The 20,681-nt window shown below is 44.8% G+C and overlaps 1 protein-coding gene across 5 annotated transcripts in view; it reads right to left on the bottom strand.

The window, feature by feature from the left end:
- Positions 1 to 20,681, bottom strand: part of LOC141172261 (sulfotransferase 2B1-like) — a 617,113-nt gene that overhangs the window by 56,797 nt on the left and 539,635 nt on the right. For 4 of the 5 annotated variants that reach the window (XM_073656261.1, XM_073656262.1, XM_073656265.1 and 1 more), the window contains one exon: positions 1,138 to 1,394. The exons of the other annotated variant lie outside the window; for it this stretch is intronic. In XM_073656261.1, coding sequence (XP_073512362.1) covers positions 1,153 to 1,394 — 242 coding nt within the window. In that variant the 3' untranslated portion in view covers positions 1,138 to 1,152. Of the gene's footprint in view, positions 1 to 1,137; positions 1,395 to 20,681 lie in introns of those variants that run through there. 5 annotated transcript variants of the gene reach the window in all.

Raw genomic sequence — 20,681 nt, 5'->3', positions numbered from 1 at the left:
TCAAAAATGTTTAAAGTAAACCTGGCACCAGGTCAAAAGAGGAGAACTTTATAACCTCTGGTCTTGTGTGAGCTTTTTTTTTTTTTAAATTCATCATATGGTTTTATTTAGCGCTAAATTTTAAAGTATTAACAGGATGACATTGCTCACAGAATTGAAATACGTCTAAAGACAAACAGAGCATCTTGTGAGCCACTCCCTCATGTAAAGATCATAAAAATTAGCACTTAAAAAAGTCTATATCTCTGGAACAATATGGTGGATTTACCAAAAAATTAATGTTCAGAGGAGCAGCAGGATTAAAATACAAGCAAAACTAGACACTTTTGAACTGATGAATAGTCTTCTCTGTTGACACTGTTTTGACAATGCAAGAGGGGTTTACACCTAAATCACTGTAAAAAAATTCAAAAGAACCCCTCTAGACTGCAATGACAGAGTTCAAATGAAGTCATTTTATGCTTTTTCTGAAAAAAGTGTAAGACTTTTAAAGGGCACCTGTCAGCATGATTGTGCTCAGTAAACCACATACACTGTCTGGTGGGAGACATTACACTGAGTAAAATGATACCTTGGTTGATGAAATCCGTCCTGTGGTTCTTGTGTAATCTTTACTTTCAATTTGGAGATAATGATATGCTCATGCTTTGGGGCGGGCCTGTGTGGTGGGCTCTATTTGGATGTTCTGCTTACATATTCATCTGTATGCTCTTATGACAGCTCACTGTGTCTTCACTGACCTGCCTCCTATTTTACCTAGGCCTGCACTACTAGATGCATTATGTAAAATAGGAGGCAGGTCAGTGAAGGCAAGTGTATGTAGTTTACTGAGCACAATCCTGCTGACAGGCGCGCTTTAAGCTGCAGATTAACCCCATATCTGCAGATTAAGAGCACTTGGGGTTATGACAAGCACCCTTTTAATATTTTTAAAAACTTTATTTGTACACTTCAATTTCTAATAGTAATAATAATAATAATCTTTTTATTTATATAGCGCCAACATATTCCACAGCATTTTACAATTCAGACATTTATATTTATTTATTATTTATTCAGACAATTTATATTTTAGTCCTTTGGGGAACTTGAACCAATGACTGTTTGATTGCTGCTTGAGGCACAAATATTTTAACGAAATGGAGGTGAAATTCATTCAAAGAGGTTACCCCATAGGGCTAGTTTATGACTGTAAATGTTAACTACTTGCACACCGCAATCTATATCAAACCTTAAGGATCTCCTTTTGTACATATGTACCATCCATTTATGTACTATGGTAAGACGCCTCTCTCGGCCACTTCCGGAAGTAGGCTCAGGAACCGTGTTTTCTCTGCAGGCTTTATTTAGTGGCATAAAGCCCGGTAGCTCCAGGAAAAATAAACACAGCTTTTCTGGCAAAACAAAACAAAAGATAAACGATAGCAGAGTCCATAGCAGTGTGGGATTAGCCACACAGGTTGTAGTCCCAGCTTTCAGATCCTTTCTGAGCTGTAGTCTTCCAGTCTGGAGTCTTTGTCACTCCAAACTCAACAGAAAAAAAATGGTGACTGAACATTTAAACCCTTCTCAGCCACACCCTGAGGGGAGGTATGCGGAATGACTTCCCTCCAATCTCTACGTCATTCCCATAAAACCACACCCTTTAAAAGAGTTACCCCCCCCCGCATATAACATGCTGGCAGAAATTCAGTAGGTCTCAGTTCACACAGGAGAGCATGCTGAGTGACACATAACTCCCCTCGCATATAATACCAGTCATTCTGTCTAATTACATAAGAAAATTCGTAGACACTCGCCCATACTACGGAAGGGATATCCCTGCATTCTTGAATTTCAACAGCACTGCCTGCCATGCTTTAAATGCCCACTGAATTTTCATAGCAAGCTGGTTAGAGGGGATGAGGGTTCCCAACAGAGAACACTTCAACAGTAACTATTTAAACCAAAGAAAAAAGGCACATTTCCATGCCTTCAATGCGCCCAATGTACTAATGTACAAAAAGCTGACACCATTTTCGGTCCACAAAAGGGAGAAGGCATCCCCATTAGAGTTTTTTTCACATGCGACTCAAAATATGTTTCTTATGCCATCAAATGCCATTGTGGCAAAGTCTATGTATTGGAAACAACCCAATCCATTAAAGACAGAATCTCACAGCAAAGACCTAACACTAGGTGCGACAAATGTGCGCTACCTATCCCATACCATTTCCATACAACAGGCCATGACATAGCACAATTGCGGTTCCAGGTCTCATGCACTAGAAAGGGTGGCAACTGCATCAAACAACTTAAAACCAGAGATACATTCTGGATTCACTTATTATAGATACCAAATCCCAAAGGGTTAAATCCTGATTTTGATGTGTCCTGTTTTTTATCAGGTCTTTTTATAAAAACACACATAAGGTTTCCAGTCTATTCTCCTATGTATACTTAGTCATCCTATTAATTCCATATTTACCATTTCAGATACGTTAGTGCTCCACCTCACATGGTATATTACTTATTCTCTAGCCTCTTATTCCATTGATCTATTCACTACTGCTTAATGTCTTCTTATCCCTTCCTTGTGTACCTTTATATGTTTGTTCCTTCCTTTTCCATTAATTTCTATTACATTCCTCCATTTATTGTCTGTTTTCTCCTGATGTGGTGTCTATAATTGTGACCATAACTAATTGCATTTCTTATTTGCAGAACCTCTTGAGGATGAAACCCAGTAAAGCACAGCCCGCAGCGCTTCCTTCACCATCACACTCCCCGTGCGTTCCACCACACATCAATTCTGGTCTGGCCGACAGGAAATAACATCACCGCACGTCATGAGTCTCCAGCCACTCACAATCACAAGCTGGGAACACCCCCAGCCTCCCGTACAAGAAACTAGGAAGGAAATCACCCTGCCCTATAAAATGCACCACTTTACCAGATGTAACTCATGTACTGGGGTAAAATCTTCAGGATACAGCAAAGTCACAGGAGAGATAAAACTACTGCTAAACAGTAGAGATGAACGAATGTTTCAATGTTCGGTTCGGATTACGATCGTCAAATTTACAATAATCGCCTATTTATTCGTCGAATATTCACCGAACATTACCAAAGACCCTAGGATTCAATGGGGGGCAAAAACAAATCCATACACAACATCTTCAAACGGGCCCAAAAGCTGCCAAAACACATCAAAATATGGTCAGACACCAGGAATGTGCCAACAATTGACCCAGAGAAAAAGTACTATAATTATAATTATTATTAGTATTACAGCGATATTTATTCTGTGGCACTTTGCATGTGAAAAGGGTTCACCGACTGGAACAAGAGGAGGGAGGACCATGCCTGCAAGGGCACACAAAAAATCAACTAGGGATGGGTGAGGATACAGTCAGGGTACAGCTGGTCATGCAGCGGTATGGTGCAGCGAGGGTTACCGCAGATTGTACGCTCGTCAGAAGAAGTGGGTCTTCAGTTTCCTTTTCAAGGTTTCCACGGTAGGCGAGAGTCTGATGTATTGGGGTACAGAGTTACGCAGTAGAGGAGATGAACGGGACAAATCTTGTATGCGATTCTGGCAAGAAGAGATAAGAGGGAAGTAAGGAAGGAGATTTTGGAAGCATGGGAGGTTGCGCACAGGTAACTATTACAGGGAGACTAGGTCACACATGTATGGAGGAGAAAGGTTTTTGATGGCTTGGTATGCCAAAGTTAGGCTTTTCAACTGGAGTCTGTGGGCAACAGGGAGCCAGTGCAGGGATTGACAGAGAGAGGGGAGAAGCCAGGGAAAGCGGGGTGACTTGTGGATTAGTCAGCCAACAGAGTTTAGGATAGATTGGAGTGGTGCAAGAGTGGTAGAAGGGAGGCCACAGAGCAGGAGCTTGCAGTAGTCGAGGTGGGATAGGATGACGGCCTGCAATGGTGTTTTTGTAGATTCATGGTTTAGGAATGTGCAGATACCAGAGATATTTTGGAGTTGGAGTGGGCAGCAAGTGGAAAAAGCTTGGATCTGATGTTTGAATGACAGATCAGAGTGGGCAGCTATTGACTTTGATGGATAGGTTAGTTGAGGAGGGGTGAATGAGAGGGTGGAAAGATGATGAATTTGGTTTAATCCATGTTAAGTTTTACAAATTTAGCAGAGAAAAAAGCTGAAATAGCAGACACACATTGGTGGTCCTGAGAGGTCGATCTGTGTGCCATCAGCATAGAGGTGATACTGAAAGCCGTGAGACTCTACGAGCTGTCCCAGGCCTAAGATGTAGCTGGAGAAGAAATAAATCTTGGGGGACACCGACCCATAGGGTGCGAGATGAGGAAAGTGGTGTGTGAGTGAGAGACACTAATGTCTGGTTAGGGTTGGTTAGGTATGAAGAGATCCAAGATAGGGCCAAGTCGGTGATGCCGAAATAGCGGTACGCTCTGTAGATGAACATGTGCTTCAGTAGATGACAAGCACTTGTTTTCACCTGCGTCACAACTCTCCAACCGCCCAACTGACTGTGGGGAACCACAGACGGGCGAGTCTGCAGAGCTAGAAAATTGGTAGAGGCGCTGGTAGGTAAGCCTTTTTGTACCTGCTGCAAGGGAGGACTACCAACCACAAGTTGTCCGGTTTGGATAAATCCAATATGCAGGGAGTAAATATAAGATACTACTTGCACTGGTAGCGTTAGGCTTACAAATAAGACTTTGGAGATTTTGGAGTCTGCAGAGCTGTTCACACATTCTATTCCAAGGCATCAGAGGTCTGATCCAAAGCTTCACAGACTCAAGAGGAGGAAAGCATGTGTAGCGATGCCCAAAATTTTTTTCAGTTGATCTGGGCCCGGATGATGTAGTGAAGTGAAGTAGCAGAATCCACACCCCAGTCACCAGACGTTTACCCCTGGAGGTGGGCATGGATGGGTTGGAGAAGGAAATAAATACACACCAGAGCATGGACAACTAAACTAATATGCAACTCGGGTTGGAAAACTAAACTACTAAGCAGCTAGGGTTGGAGAACTAAACCACTAGACACCAGAAGACAGAGAACCAAACTAATAGACAACAGGGGTTGGAGAACTAAACTAATTGACAACAGGGGTTGAAAAACTAAGCTACTAAACAGCTAGGGTTGAGAACTAAACTCATACACACCAGTGGATGGAGAACTAAACCACTAGACACCAAGGTGTCACTAGATAGCAAGTGTTGGAATCCCCAAGGCGTGCTGGACAAACCTCTTCATCTAACACTTCCTCCAGTGCTTCTGCCTCCTCCCACTCCTCTAGGGCCTACTACTGCGCCCACAAACTCTGCCTTAATGAGACATACGTTCCAACTGTGCATATAGAATCCTCCCAACCTCTGTACTGCGCAGCCAGGGCTCACCATAATCAGGCAGTGTTAAGATGAATATGCCTTGCAGATCGCAGTCATACAGCTGAAGAGTTGAGGACAGCTCTTCAGGCCGAGTTTGAGTTTAAGCAATGGCTGTTTCCACTGAACCTGGAGCAAGGGAAGGACGTGTGCGATAATGGTGCAAACCTGGTGGCGACCCTACGCCGGGGCAAACTCACACACGTGCCTTGCATGACTTGCATCCTCAACCTAATGGTACAGCATTTTCTCCACCACTATCCCGGCCTGGATGCGCTGCTGCAGAAACCATGGTCTCTTTGTGCTCAGTTAAAACTACAAAAACAGCAGGATGCAGTAAGGCGTTCAAACGGTTTTCACTACGCTGCTGGTCATCCATGTGGAAAAGAAGTCTCAAATCAAAATATTCCAATAAAGATTTTTTATCTTTGTTTGTTACAAATTAAAAATCTACGCGTTTCGAAGTCTCTCCAACTTCTTCATCCGAATAGGGTATTACAAATCTGGACATTCATTAATATTTTTATTCTCTTCAGGCAGAGCAAAAAACATGGAGAGGGTTCAAAGGAAACACATAATAGGGTAAATGTCAAAGTTCAAAATTCACAATATAATGCTTTCTAAAATCCATAATAAAACACCAGTTTCAACGCGTCCAACACATATTATATTGAGACCTTTAATGCGCTAAAACAGGAAAAAAAAGGATAATCTTATAGCTCAAAAAAGGAGTGTGTATCATCTTTCCCAAGTCTCAAACTTGCTGGTTGAGAATTGCCATCCTGCTAAAAAAGCTAGCGATCACCTTGCAGTGCCACTGAAGAGATTTTTTTTATACTAGAAGAAGAAAAGGAATATAGAGTGCCCAGAGTGTGAAATTCTGTACTGATGTTGATGCTACTAAACTATCTAAGCACAAACTGCATATACCAAAGGACACAGAAAAAAAGATTCATTTATACTAAAAAGAGAAAAAAAAGGGCAAAAAAAATAATTTATATAATCTCTCGCAAGTATAATTTTTATTTCCTTATTTTTTCTCTTTTTAGTATAAATGAATCTTTTTTTGGTGTGTCCTTTGGGATATGCAGTTCGTAATTGATTTGAGACATCTTTTCCACGTGGATGACCAGCAGCACAGTGAAAAACCGTTTGAACTCCTTACTGCATCCAGTTTTGGTCTACTGATCTACGGTTGGGCAGCAGCTGGTACATGCTTTCATATACTGTTGTGCTCAGAAGTTTACATACCCCGGCAGAATTTTTGCTTTCTTGGCCTTGTTTCAGAGAATATGAATAACAAAAAAACTTTTTCTTCACTCATGGTTTTTGGTTGGGTGAAGCCATTTATTGTCAAACTACTGTATTTTCTCTTTTTAAATCTTAATGACAACCAAAAACATCCAAATGACTATGATCAAAAGTTCACATACCCTGTTGATTTTGGCCTGATAACATGCTCAGAATTTGACACAAATGGGTTTGGATGGCTACTGTTACCTGTTTGCTTGCAATCAGTGTTTATGCATAAAAGCTGAGTGAGTTTCTGGTATCCATACAGACTCTTGCATCTTTCATCCAGCCACTGACGTTTCTGGATTGTGAGTCATAGGGAATGCAAAAGAATTGTCAATGGATCTACAGAAAAAGATAGTTGAACTGTATAACACAGGGAAGGGATACAAAAAGATATCCAAGGAATTGATAATGCCAGTCAGCAGCATTCAAACTTTGATTAACAAATGGAAAATCAGGGGCTCTGTAAAACCAAAACCACGGTCAGGTAGATCAACAAAAATTTTGGCCACAACTGCCAAGAAAATTGTTCGGGATGAAAAGAAAAACCCACAAATAACATCAGCTGAAATTCAGGACTTTCTGAAAATTAGCGATGTGGCTGTTTCAAGATGCACAATAAGGAGGCACTTGAATAAAAATGGGCTGCATGGTTGAGTCACCTGAAAAAAGCCATTACTGTTTTAATGCCACAAAGCATCTGGCCTACAATACGTCAAACAGCACAGAGACACGTCTAAAAACTTCTGGAACAAGGTAATTTGGAGTGATGGTAACAAAATTCAACTTTTGGACACAACCTTAAACGTTGCATTTGGAGAGAGGTCAACAAAGCCTATGATGAAAGGAACACCATTCCTACTGTAAAGCACGGAGGTGGATCGCTGATGTTTTGAGGATGTGTGAGCTTCAAAGTCACAGGAAACTTAGTGAAAGTTGAAGGAAAGATGCAGCACGTTATCAGCAAATACTGGGGGCAAATTTGCACTCATCAGCCCAGAAGCTGCGCATAGGACGTACTTGGATGTTCCAACATGACAACGATCCAAAACACAAGGCCAAGTCGACCTGTCATTGGCTACAGCAGAACAAAGTGAAGGTTCTGGTGTGGCCATCTCAGTCTCCTGACCTCAATATCATTGAGCCACTCTGGGGAGATCTCAAGCACGCAGTTCATGCTAGACAGCCCAGGAATTTACAGGAACTGGAGGCTTTTTGCCAAGAAAAATGGGCAGCTTTACCATCTGAGAAAATAAAGAAAATAAAGAAACTGATCCACAACTACCACAAAAGACTTCAAGCTGTCATTGATGTTAGAGGGGGCAATACACGGTATTAAGAACAGGGGTATATGGACTTTTGATCAGGGTCATTTGGATGTTTTTGGTTGTCATTAAGATTTAAAGAAAGAAAACACAGTAGTTTGACAATAAATGGCTTCACCCAACCAATAACCATGAGTGAAGAAAAAGTTTTTTTGTTATCGTTCATATTCTCTGAAACAAGGCCAAGAAAGCAAAAATTCTGCCGGGTATGTAAACTTTTAAGTACAACTGTAGTTGCAGGTTGCAACTTATTAAGGTGAGCGTAAAATCACTTTTATTTTGCATTTATTTTAACCAGTTAACCATTTTCCTCTCAATTGTCTTTCCAGTGATTCTACTTTCTATAAAAACAGACTCCCCATTGTAACCTCTTAATCCTCGCAAGCTTCAACACAATGTTCACAAGGTAGAGAGCAGCGGTGGTCGGCCCCTAGACAATGAGCAAACTCCTTCATGATGATAGAGGCCACCATCTCCTTAGCTTCCTGGTACTTTTCTTTGGGAATGAGCTTGCCTTCAACCAGTCAGGAATATCCAGTGAATGGCAATCTGCGGTTTGGTATTAGCACCCAGTACCAGAAGCAAAGCCATCCAAAATTTCCATATCTCAGGAATTTTATTTGATAAACTGGCTGCCCAAATATTACTCTCTCACAAAGGAGCTGAAGACACTGATTGGCAGTAGGTGCAAGTTTCTCCAGCATGACCTGTTTGTTATTGTTAGATATCAGAGGGAGAACAGAACTGGGCTTTGCCAAGGTGCCAGATTGCATCTTAAGTCTTGTAGACCCTCCCCTTGTGGCCTTACATTCTACAGGTTGGTGAGGATGGAGACAGTAGGTTGTGGGGTTGCAGTAGCTCCGGTGGTGTTGAGGTGGCAGCGAGGTAAGGGCAGGCGGTAGTCTTGAAGAGAAGGGTTTTAAGGTTCTGTCTGAAGGATCCGAATGTGGTAGCTAATTGGACGTGTTGAGGCACATAATTCCAAAGGATGAGGTATATTCGGAAGAAGTCATGGAGGCGATTGGAGGAACTAACAAGTGTGGAGGACAGAGGGAGGTCTTGGGAGGTCCAGAGATTACGTAAGGGAATATATATCGGGAGATTACTTCAGAGATGTACGGAGGAGAAAGATTACAGATGGCATTGTAGGTCAGTATTAGTAGTTTGAACTGGATACGCTGGGCAATTGGGAGCCAGTGAAGGGATCTTATAGATTGCAATCTTATAGATTGCTGGAGCCAGCCCACAGTAAAAAAACGCAGCCAAAGAGTGTCCGGGAACCTTCACACAGACTTTTCTTAGCCTGGGCTGCTTCTCAGCAGGGTTGGACGGGCCCACCAGAGAACCGGAGATTCCTCCAGTGGGCCCTGGCTTCTCCTTCAGAAGAGCTCATAGCGCAAACTTTGCAGCTGCTATGGGGCCCTTGAGTGGGGGAGAAATGTGGGCCCTCAGAATCAAATCCCCTGGTGGGCCCAATGTTCTTCAGGCTGACACTGCTTCTCGGTGAGAGTTGTTTTTCACCACAGCCATATTCTTTAGCTTGGTGAAAGGAATGGCATAGGGGGAAATGGTATCTACTCCGGCTGTCATTTCTCCCAGGAAAGTACTCTAATGCAGCTTGTTTCATAAGCAATGTCAGCCCTTCCAACATCAGCTCACACTTCTCATTGGTGCTTAGTCAAAGACAAAGATCTTTCTTTATGCCTTGAATTTAATCACTACAGAGTTGGACAATGGCCTGATCTGCAATGCTTTTTGAGAAATAATGTGCATAAGCAAAGCCATGGTTTAGGCCACTCAAGGTCATCATTAAGCAAAGCTCAAACAGCTTTCCCACAGATTGAAAGAGGGGTATCAAGACTTCCAAGACAGCCAAGACTTCCCTGTCCTCACCAAGAGGACGACTGTCCATGTTTTCCTCCTCCTCCTCCTCTTCATTATCACCCAATCTACATTGAGATGAGTTGAGGCTGGGCTTTGTAGCGTCACCCTGTATAGTTCCTTGCTCGGCCTGCAATGCCTCCTCTTTAATTGTGAGCAGCGAGCGTTTCAGTAGACAGAGAAGCGGGATGGTGACGCTAATTACGGCGTCATCGCTGCTCACCATCTTGGTGGAGTCCTCAAAGATTTGGAGGATGGCACAGATGTCAGACATTCAGGCCCACTCATCAGCTCTTATGTACGGAGGCTGACCTGTATTCCAATGGGCATGTTAAAACTGGTACTCAACAACTACATTTTCTGCTCACAAATCCTTCCCAACATCTGTAACGTTGATTTCCAACATGTGGTGACAACGCACACCAGTCGATGAGCTGGAAGCTGCAAACAGTGCTGAAGCACAGCCAGGGTGGCAGAAGCTGTTAATGAGTTTTTGAAATGGACACACACGTAGCATACTTTCTTGAGCAGCTCTGGCAGATCGGGGTAGGTTTTAAGAAACCACTGAACCACTAAGTTGAGCACATTTAGTGCTCACTCATCACTTATGTGTACTCCTGTGTGGAGAACAATATCAACTCCAAAGAATTAAAAGATGAAAAATGTAGCCTGCTTTATATACCACAATAGTAAGAAAACAAATTTTGATTATATCATGTGTACGAGTGTGACAACAATATCTGTACCAAATAATTAATTTACTAGAGTAGAAATAGTATAATGGGGACTGACAACTCTTCCACTATTAGTATTCACATTTCAAAAAATTTGGTCCTGACACCACCATTTCCAGGCCAACAGATTGGAGATGACGGAGTTCAATCTCTTAGCTTTATCATGTGTAGGAGGAAACAATCTTTTACATGACCACAACTACGGGACCGAGGGCTGGCTGCTGTGCTGAGAGATGGCAGAGTATGGTGAACTAGACAAACTGCTGGACCGTGAGTGAGATGCAGACGGAGATGTTACGATGGATTGATAAAGTTGTGGTGTGTTCGTTTTCTGAGATGGGTCAAAAACAGCAGGCATGTCCACTTCCGTTACAGATGATGGGCTCTCACTCAGCCTGACTGAAACGGTAAAGAACCGGAGGTTCTGTGGTGGGAGACTTGCATGACAATACTTGGCACGATAACAAAAGAGGAGGAAGAAGCAGCAGATGTGGTTGATGGGGAGGTTGATGGTTGTTGAGATCTGCATTTTATCGCAGTGATATTATTGCCAGAGTAACGAATTTTGAATGCGCATGTGAAGGATCATGCATGTAGTAGTCAAATTATTGCACTTTTTCCCTCTACTGAGATTTTGTTGCAAAGTTGCCAAATAAAGTGAGTTGGCTCATCCTTTGTGGTGTAAAAAAAGGCCCAGGCTAGGCAACCTATAATGAAAGGTGTGGGAAAGACTAGTGCAGCACAGAGGGAAGAGGGAAAGGGAGCCCAGACTCTAGGGAAAGGGGGAAATGGAGAACTCCTAGTCAGGTCAAGTGTCTCCCTGTCTCAACTATCGACCCTATATTGGCTCTTCAACAATCGCCGCACGCGTTCCTCGCCGTCTTTCCCTGATGTTAGACTCATGCTAGGGAAGGGAGGAGATGAGCACTAGTCGATCCCCACTGAAAATTAAAGACAACAAGGGAGAACAAACAGGGGAAATAGATTAGCTTTAGACGACTCCAGATAAATAAGCACACGACCTTAAGCACCAGAGAGGAAGCAGTACTGCTCTTGCTAAAGCCTTCACAAGGAGTAAATTAATATCACTGGCATCTCCCTCTGATACACAGCAGGTATTTATACACCCAGACCAGGGAGTTAATTAGCCAGAGGAAGGTAGCCGCTGGGTCCTAGAGACAGCCTCTTAGAAGATGTCTGTAATGGCATACGTATAGATCTCCTGCAACCAACTGCAGGGCAACTGTCTGTCACTTCTGACACACCCGTGACAGTCCCCCCCTTCTCTACAAGTGACCTCCGGATACTCAGGACCGGGTTTCTCAGTATAAGAGGTGTGGAATGAACGAACCAAACTGGGAGCGTTCACCTCTGATGCTGAAACCCACATCCTCTCCTTTGGACCACAGCCTTTCCAGTGAAACAAGTATTGTAGAGAACGACATTGTAGACGAGAATCTACAATCTTCGAAATCTGGAACTCCAGATTACCATCAACCATTACTGGAGGTGGTGGTAGAGGTGAAGGCTCAAGAGGTTCCACATACTTTTTGAGTAAGGACCTGTGGAACACATTGTGGACCTTAAGGGCCTGAGGAAGTTCAAGACAAAACGCTGCTGGGTTAATGATGGCGGTTATTTTATAGGGACCAATAAACCTAGGTCCCAGCTTCCAAGAATGAACTTTCAATCTTATATTCCTGGTAGACAACCACACAAAGTCATTCACATTCAGGTCTGGACCTGGCAAGCGTTTTGTCAGCCGTACGTTTTACCTGTCTCCATGATCTTTAAATTACTCAGCACACCCTGCCATACAGAGGAGAACGGCGATGCAAACCGTTCTGCCTCCGGAACTCCTGAAGCTTCTCCCTCGTAAAGGTACCAAACTGTGGGTGATAACCGTATGCACCGAAGAACGGTGACCTGCCAGTGGATTCTTGATGATGATTATTAATGGTAAATTCTGCCAGCGGTAAGTAGGATGCACAATCCTCCTGATTTTCGGAGACGAAACACCCGAGGTAGGTCTCCAAATTATGATTGACACGCTCGATCTGTCCATTCGACTGAGGGTGAAAGGCAGAGGAAAAGGACAGCTGCACCCCCAATCGAGAACAGAATACCTTCCAGAACTTGGAAACAAACTGGGTCCCCCAATCTGACACCACATCGGAGGGAACCTCGTGAAGCTTCACAATCTCATTTATGAACACTTGAGCAAGTGTTTTGGCATTTGGGAATGCAGGCAATGCGACGAAATGAACCATTTTACTGAACCTATCTACAACCACCAAAACCACCGTTTTGCCTGCAGAAACCGGTAGGTCAGTAATAAAATCCATGGACGAGATAATCAACATACATGATAGCACCTGCTATTCTGAGATGAGTGGTAACAGCGCGAGGAACAAGGAGGAGAGCTGAGTATTGTATTTGTTTATTTATTTTATGGCAGTGCATTATACTTTATACTCTGCCTATGGGGGTGCATTATACTATAGACTCTGCCTATGGGGGAGCATTATACTATAGACTCTGCCTATGGGGGTGCATTATACTATATGGGGCCTATGGGGTTGCATTATACTATAGAGGCCTATGGGGTACATTTTACTACAGTATATAGAGTCTGCCTATGGGAGTGCATTATACACTATATGAGGCCTTTGGGGGTGCATTATACTTTATAGAGTCTACCTATGGGTATTGCATTATAGTGTATGGAGGCCTATGGGGGTGCATTATACTATGCAGAGTCTGCCTATGGGGAGTGTGTAGTACTATAAGGGCCTATGGGGAGTGCATTATACTATATTGGGGACTATCTGGTGCATTACACTATATGTAGGCTATTTAGGGGGCCATCATACAGTGTGAGAAAAAATGTGGGGTCTTTTTATAGTGTGGGGGCCATCATACAGTATTGGAGTTATCAGTTTGGAGGCTACTAAGGGGACAGTATACTGTGTTGGGGGTACTATACAGTGAGGGGGCATTTTACTATGTATAGGAGAGCATTATACTGTGTAGAGGGAAGCTGTACATGGGAGGAGACTCAGGACATTATTAAATGCTAAGCGGGCACTTATCATTATAGGGGAACTGAGTTTATTGTGACTGTCAAAGGGGAAAACAGAGGGCACAATTACTTTCTAGGGGGAAAAATGTGGCCTTTGTTGTCTAGGGCACTTGCACACGGCATTTCTATAGTCTAGAGGTTTGTTTTACCATTTAGAGGGCACACAGTACCACACAGCAGGTGCAGTAATAGAGACTAGTGATGGACGAGCACTAAAATGTTCGGGTGCTCGATGCTCGGGTCGAGCAAATTGGAATATCCGGGTGCTCGACCCGAGCAATGACCCCAATGTATGTCTATGGGAAACTCAAGCATTTTTCAGGCAACTCCCCCCGGCGGTCTGCAGAGCTCCTAAAAATTGCCCAAATCGATTGGAACAGTGCTCAAATGACATGGGAACAGCATGGGAAGACCCCTGGAAGCATTTCTGACTCCCAGGTCACTGCTGTCAACAACGTTGTCAGAGTATTATGCCACTTACGGACTCACAATAAAACATACAAAAACGAAACCGAAATGGATTTTCCTGGGAAATATGTTAAGGAACATCCTTTCCAGGGTAATGACTAGTATATAAGGCAAAATAAATAACCAAAACCAAAAATAATCCTCCACACTTTGGGTTATGTTCACACGAGGCGTTTTTGATGCTTTTTTGTACTTTTGCATTGCTTTCAACCAAGACAAATGCATTCACCAGGAAATGTCATTTTAACATTTTACAACCTTATCTGGCCATGTGGTGTGGGACACATCATCAGACACATGCATACAGTGCTGAAAAGACATGGGAACAGCATGGGGAAGACCTCTAAAAGCATCTCTGACTCCCAGGTTACTGCCTAAAAGTGTGCCCATCACCACCATGAACCTGTCGTTGCAGACTTGCAACAATCGCCGTCCATGTCCTTGTCCCAGTGCAGCGTTCAGTTGTCCGTACCCCATTCCTTCAAAGCTGTCAAAAATTTGGAAGTATAGTATTGCAGCCAGCCACCCATCCACCCACAGGCTGCAATACTATACTGCCAAATTTTTGACAGCTGCTTGCACTTGAAATAGGGCCTTTTAGGCTCGTGGAGGCAGAAGCTTTTCACAACCTCATGCCGGCGGCGGCCAGGTGTCCATACTCGGTTCCCAGCCGCCACTATTTCTCCTGGTATCGTCTCCGCCTTCCACAAGAACGGGTCCCACAATGTTACCCGTACCCTCCCCAGTGCACTTACTGGCAAGGACCGAGTAACTACAAACATGTGGACAGGTGAATGCGGCCAGGGACGGTACGGAGCCAGTCCACAGTTTTTTTTGCTGAAAGTTGTATTTCACCATAGCCATATTCTTTAGCTCGGTGAAAGGACAGGCATAGAGGGAAACCGTATCTACTCTGGGTGTCATTTCTCCCAGAATGTGCTCTAATGCAGCTTGCTGCAGAAGCAATGGCAGCCCGTCCAACATCAGCTCGCACTTGTTGGTGGTGCTTCGACACACAAACATATTTCTCTGTGCCTTTAATTTCATGGCTACAGCGTTGAGCAATGGCCTGATCTGCAATGAGGATTGAAAAATAACATGCATAAGCACATCCATTCCACATTAAAAAAGCAGCCATAGAGTGTCCAGGAACCTTCCCCCACACTTTTCTTAGCCTGGGCTGCTTCTCGGCAGGGTTGGACGGGCCTACCAGAGAACCGGAGACTCCTCCGTTGGGCCCTGGCTTCTCCTTCAGGAGAGTTCATAGTGCCTAGGAGAGGCCATGTTGATGATAGAGGCCACCATGTGCTTAGTTTTCTTTTACTTGGAATGCAAGCGCTAGTATGCAGCCAGCCATCCACCCACCCACCCACAGGCCACAATACTAAACTGCCAGATTTCTGGGCAGCTGCTTGCACTCTTTTAGGCTCGTGGAGGTGGAAGCTTTTCACAACCTCATGCCGGCGGCGGCCAGGTGTCCATACTCGGTTCCCAGCCGCCACTATTTCTCCTGGTATCGTCTCCGCCTTCCACAAGAACGGGTCCCACAATGTTACCCGTACCCTCCCCAGTGCACTTACTGGCAAGGACCGAGTAACTACAAACATGTGGACAGGTGAATGCGGCCAGGGACGGTACGGAGCCAGTCCACAGTTTTTTTTGCTGAAAGTTGTATTTCACCATAGCCATATTCTTTAGCTCGGTGAAAGGACAGGCATAGAGGGAAACCGTATCTACTCTGGGTGTCATTTCTCCCAGAATGTGCTCTAATGCAGCTTGCTGCAGAAGCAATGGCATCCCGTCCAACATCAGCTCGCACTTGTCGGTGGTGCTTCGACACACAAACATATTTCTCTGTGCCTTTAATTTCATGGCTACAGCGTTGAGCAATGGCCTGATCTGCAATGAGGATTGAGAAATAACATGCATAAGCACATCCAATCCACATTAAAAAAGCAGCCATAGAGTGTCCAGGAACCTTCCCCCACACTTTTCTTAGCCTGGGCTGCTTCTCGGCAGGGTTGGACGGGCCTACCAGAGAACCGGAGACTCCTCCGTTGGGCCCTGGCTTCTCCTTCAGGAGAGTTCATAGTGCCTAGGAGAGGCCATGTTGATGATAGAGGCCACCATGTGCTTAGTTTTCTTTTACTTGGAATGCAAGCGCTAGTATGCAGCCAGCCATCCACCCACCCACCCACAGGCCACAATACTAAACTGCCAGATTTCTGGGCAGCTGCTTGCACTCTTTTAGGCTCGTGGAGGTGGAAGCTTTTCACAACCTCATGCCGGCAGCGGCCGGGTGTCCATACTCGATCCCCAGCTGCCACTATTTCTCCAGATATCGTCTCCACCTTCTACAAGCGCGGGTCCCTGAATATTACTGCTGGTGATTTTCTGTGGGAATCTGCTTACCTACTACCAGCCTGGAATATTCCCAGTAAACTATGGTTCAACGCCATGATATTAGCACTGCCCCCAGTACCAGTAGCGAAGCCATCCCCATTTTCCTTCTCAGGAATTTTATTTTGTAGACTGAGTGTCTGCCCAAATACATTACTTTCTCACAAAGCAGCTCAAGATGGAGTGACAGTAGGTGCAAGTTTCTCCAGCCTGTTAGATATCAGAGGGTGAATGGCAGCACATTGGATCAGTAGTTAGCACTGAAGCCTTGCAGTGCTGGGATCCTGGGTTCAAATCCCAGCAAGGACAACATCTGCAAGAATTTTGTATGTTCTCCCCGTGTTTGCGTGGGTTTCCACCTCAATAAAAAAGCAGCCATAGAGTGTCCGGGAACCTTCCCACACACTTTTCTTAGCCAGGACTGCATCTCGGCAGGGTTGGACGGTCCCACCTGAGAATCCTCTGGTGTACCCTGGCTTCTACATCAGGAGAGTTCATGATAGAGCTAACTTTGCAGCTGCTATGAGGCTCTTGAGCGGGGGAGAAATGTGAGCCTTCATAATCAAATCCTCTGGTGGGCCCAATGTTTTTCAATCTGAAACAGCTTCTCAGTGGGAGTTGTATTTCACCACAGCCATATTATTTTGCTTGGTGAAAGGACTGGAAGGAAACCGTATCTACTCCGGCTGTCATTTCTCCGTCACCAGGTTCCGCCCATTGTCACACACGACCATGACTGACTGTATGTTCAGCGGTAAGAGTCACAGATCAGGCTGCTGTGTTACAGCTTTCAACAACTCTGCAGCGCTGGGCGGTTTGTCACCTAAGCATGTTATCTTCAGCACAGCCTGTTGCCGCTTGGACAAGGCAGTGCTGCAGTGCTTTCAGCTTGTGACTGATGTGGTAATTTCAGAGATGGAGGAGGAGGTGCAGGAGCTGAACAATGTGATTACATTGAGGTTACATTGGCGACTCTGTTTTTTATACTAAAGAAAGATTGTACTGTTTGTTTTTTTTAACTTTATTTTTTAAGACAAATGCCTTCACCGGGAAAAGGTAATTTTAACATTTTAGAAACCTTATCTGGCAATGTGGTGTGTGACACATCATCAGATACATCCTTTTTTATTTATGATGGAGGGACTCTGAAAGTCATAAAGCCTATTTTTATAGTGACATCAGACGGCCCTTACTATTCTTAAAAGGCCAGCAGTTGGCCCTCGCTATTGTTAGAGAACCATCAGCCGACTATGCTTTGTTGTTCCCTTTCCTAATGAGTGGGTCTCCTATACTGTTATTGCATATGTAGTGACTGCAAGGGCAGCCAAAAATTCGGAAGCAACCCAATACTCCTTTGAAAAGACATAGAGGAGGGTCTCAGTTAAAAAAATGTTCACAGTATAAGGGACCGGGCCTACTATAGTGGTAATGCCCATGCTATGACTGCAAGGGCTACCAAAATTTGGGAAAAAACCCACTAAGAATATAAAGGCTCATAGAGCTGTGCCACAGTAACGAGTACGACATGTTCCCATTAGAAAGGAGAGGGTCTGCTATACAGTTATAGGGTATGCAGTGAGTCCAAAGGCTGACCAAATTTAGGAAAAACCCCACTAAGAATTTAAAAACAAAGGAGGGCCACAGTAACGAGTACAACATGTTACCATTAGAAAGGAGAGGGTCTGCTATACAATTATAGGGTATGTAGTGAGTCAAACGACTGACCAAATTTAGCAAAAACAACACTAAGAATATAAAGACACATAGAGCAGGGCCACAGTAATGACAAATTCCCATTAGAAAGGAGAGGGTCTCCCATACTGTTGGCCTATACAGTGAATGCAAGGGCTGCCAAAAATTGGGAGGCACTCCAATGCCCCTTGGAAAAGACGTACAGGGCTTCATGAAAAAATGTTCCCATTATCAGGATGTGGGTCTTCCAAAGTTTTGGCCTATGCAGTGAATGCAAGGGCTGCCAAAAATTGGAAGGTACTCCAATGCCCCTTGGAAGAGACTTAGAGGGCCTTATAATAAATGCTCCATTTAGAACAGAGCGGGTCTCCTCTACTTGTCTCCTATACATGAACATACTGTATAAATATTTGTTTTTACGGGCATCATAAACACCCTTTAAAAAATTTATGTGAGTGTTGCATCATGGACCACGGTGATATGGTGGTGGAGGATGAGCATGAGGAGAAGGAGGAGGACAAGAGCAAATAGCCACAATCAGGTAGTGTATACCCATTTGTGGGTGTGAAAAAGTGCATGGGAATACACCTCCCAAAAAAAGACACTGGATTTGAGTTTATGTTACGCTGAAATCATTCGATGGTGTTGAGAAGTCTGGCCCAATCCAGCCCTTGTTCATTTTTATAAGAGTCAGCCTGTCAGCATTTTCAGTTGACAGGCAGATGCGCTTATCAGTTATAATTCCACCAGCGGCACTAAAAACCCGCTCTGATAAAATGCTAGCGGCAGGGCAGGTCAGGACCTCCAAGGTGTAGAGAGCCAGTTCATTCCACGTATCCACCTTGGATACCCAATAATTATATGGCACAGATGAATCATGGAGGATGTTCGTACGGTCGGCAAGGTACTCCCTCAGCATCTTCCCAAACTTTGCACTCCTTGTGAGAGTACCCTGCGCCTCAGGGCTTGTGCAATTGGAGGGGCTGAGAAAAATGTCCCAGAACTTTGACAGTGTTCCCCTGCCTCTGCTGGATTGGAGTTGTGTCTCTCTCGCCTGTTGTCCTTGGTTGTCCAACGAACTATGCCAGCAGCGTTTTCAGATGGGAATATTTTTGATAGTTCCGCAACAAGGGCCTTCTGGTACTGCCCCATTTTTGTAGACCCGTCCGCATCAGGAATAAGAGATATAAAGTTCTCCTTGTAGCGTGGGTCTAGAAGTGTCACCAACCAGTAATGACTGTCTCTCAAAATTTTGAGAACACGAAGGTCATGGGAAAGGCAGAGTAACATAAACTCAGCCATGCGTGCTGGACTGCTAACAGGCAAGACATCCGTGTCCTCAACAAGAGGACAAGTGACCATGCTCTTGTGGCACCCAGCTGCACTTGGTACCACAGATCATAGAGGGGTGCATTAATGGAATCCTCCACAAGAGGTCCCCATAAGCATTCACACATCTCCACCTTACCACCTCAGACCACCAGAGGGAGACCGTTAGGGATATAAATAGGGAAGGTGGAGCTAGGCAGTCAGTCTAGAGTCTGGAGTGCACAGAGAGTGAAAAGTTGTGTGTGCGGAGAAGCACGCGGGTTGCTGTATGAGGCAAGCTAGGCCTCCAGCGGTCCTGAAGCCCAGTCTAGACTCAGGAGCTCAAGTAAGGGAGCTTAAGGCGTGCCGACGCCTGTAAGAGCGGTGAAGAGCGGCAAGCTGCCGTTAGTGTGAGTAGCCTAGTGAGGGCCCGAGTAGGCCGAAGGCTAGAGGAGTGAGTAGCAGTGGGGGCAGAGGAGCTTACCCAGCTCACCCAAAAACATTTACCGGACACCGGGTCCAAGCTTACCGGGATCTCTACGACCCAGTAAGGCATAACCGGAATTCCTGGAGAACTACAGGTCCCAGGATCACCAGAGAGCTGATACGTAACAGTGCCAGGAGACACACATAGGCCCCGTAAGCTGGGAGAGTGCACTCGAAGAGAAGGCCCTACCACAACGTCAGCCGGTGCAGGACAGAGACAAAGTTAGGCTTAGCTTCAGGCAGGTCAGAAATTTACTACACAGAGGCAAGAAACAGGAGGCCCTACACCCGCTCACTGGGGAGGATCCTGATATGCACCCTTCACCCTACAGTGCTTCGGGATGTGCCTGAATTACCACCAGTAAAAGGTACTGAAGTGACTGCCATGTCTGTCCCTGTTCTTGCTCTGACCCGGCTGGGTCTCGCCTGTCCTGCATCCCCCTCTCCATACGCTGCCCTGAGGCCTTTCTCCACCTGTGGGGAGCTATACCATCGAGCTGCATTATCACCGGCCTCAGCGGACTGCCGCAGCGCTGGTGATTCTCACCAGAAACCACAGGTGGCGTCACGAACGTACATAAAAATTAACAAACCAAACCACCCTTTTTTTTAAAAGAGAGGCCCAGAGTATGGGCCCGGGAGCCG

This window comes from Phyllobates terribilis, unplaced genomic scaffold (genome assembly GCF_046119375.1).
Source record: "Phyllobates terribilis strain yellow unplaced genomic scaffold, ASM4611937v1 Scaffold_12__6_contigs__length_324123572, whole genome shotgun sequence".
Classification (NCBI taxonomy): Eukaryota; Metazoa; Chordata; class Amphibia; order Anura; family Dendrobatidae; genus Phyllobates; species Phyllobates terribilis.
Note: the sequence above shows the minus strand (reverse complement) of the source record. Positions and strands in the feature narration are given on the sequence as shown.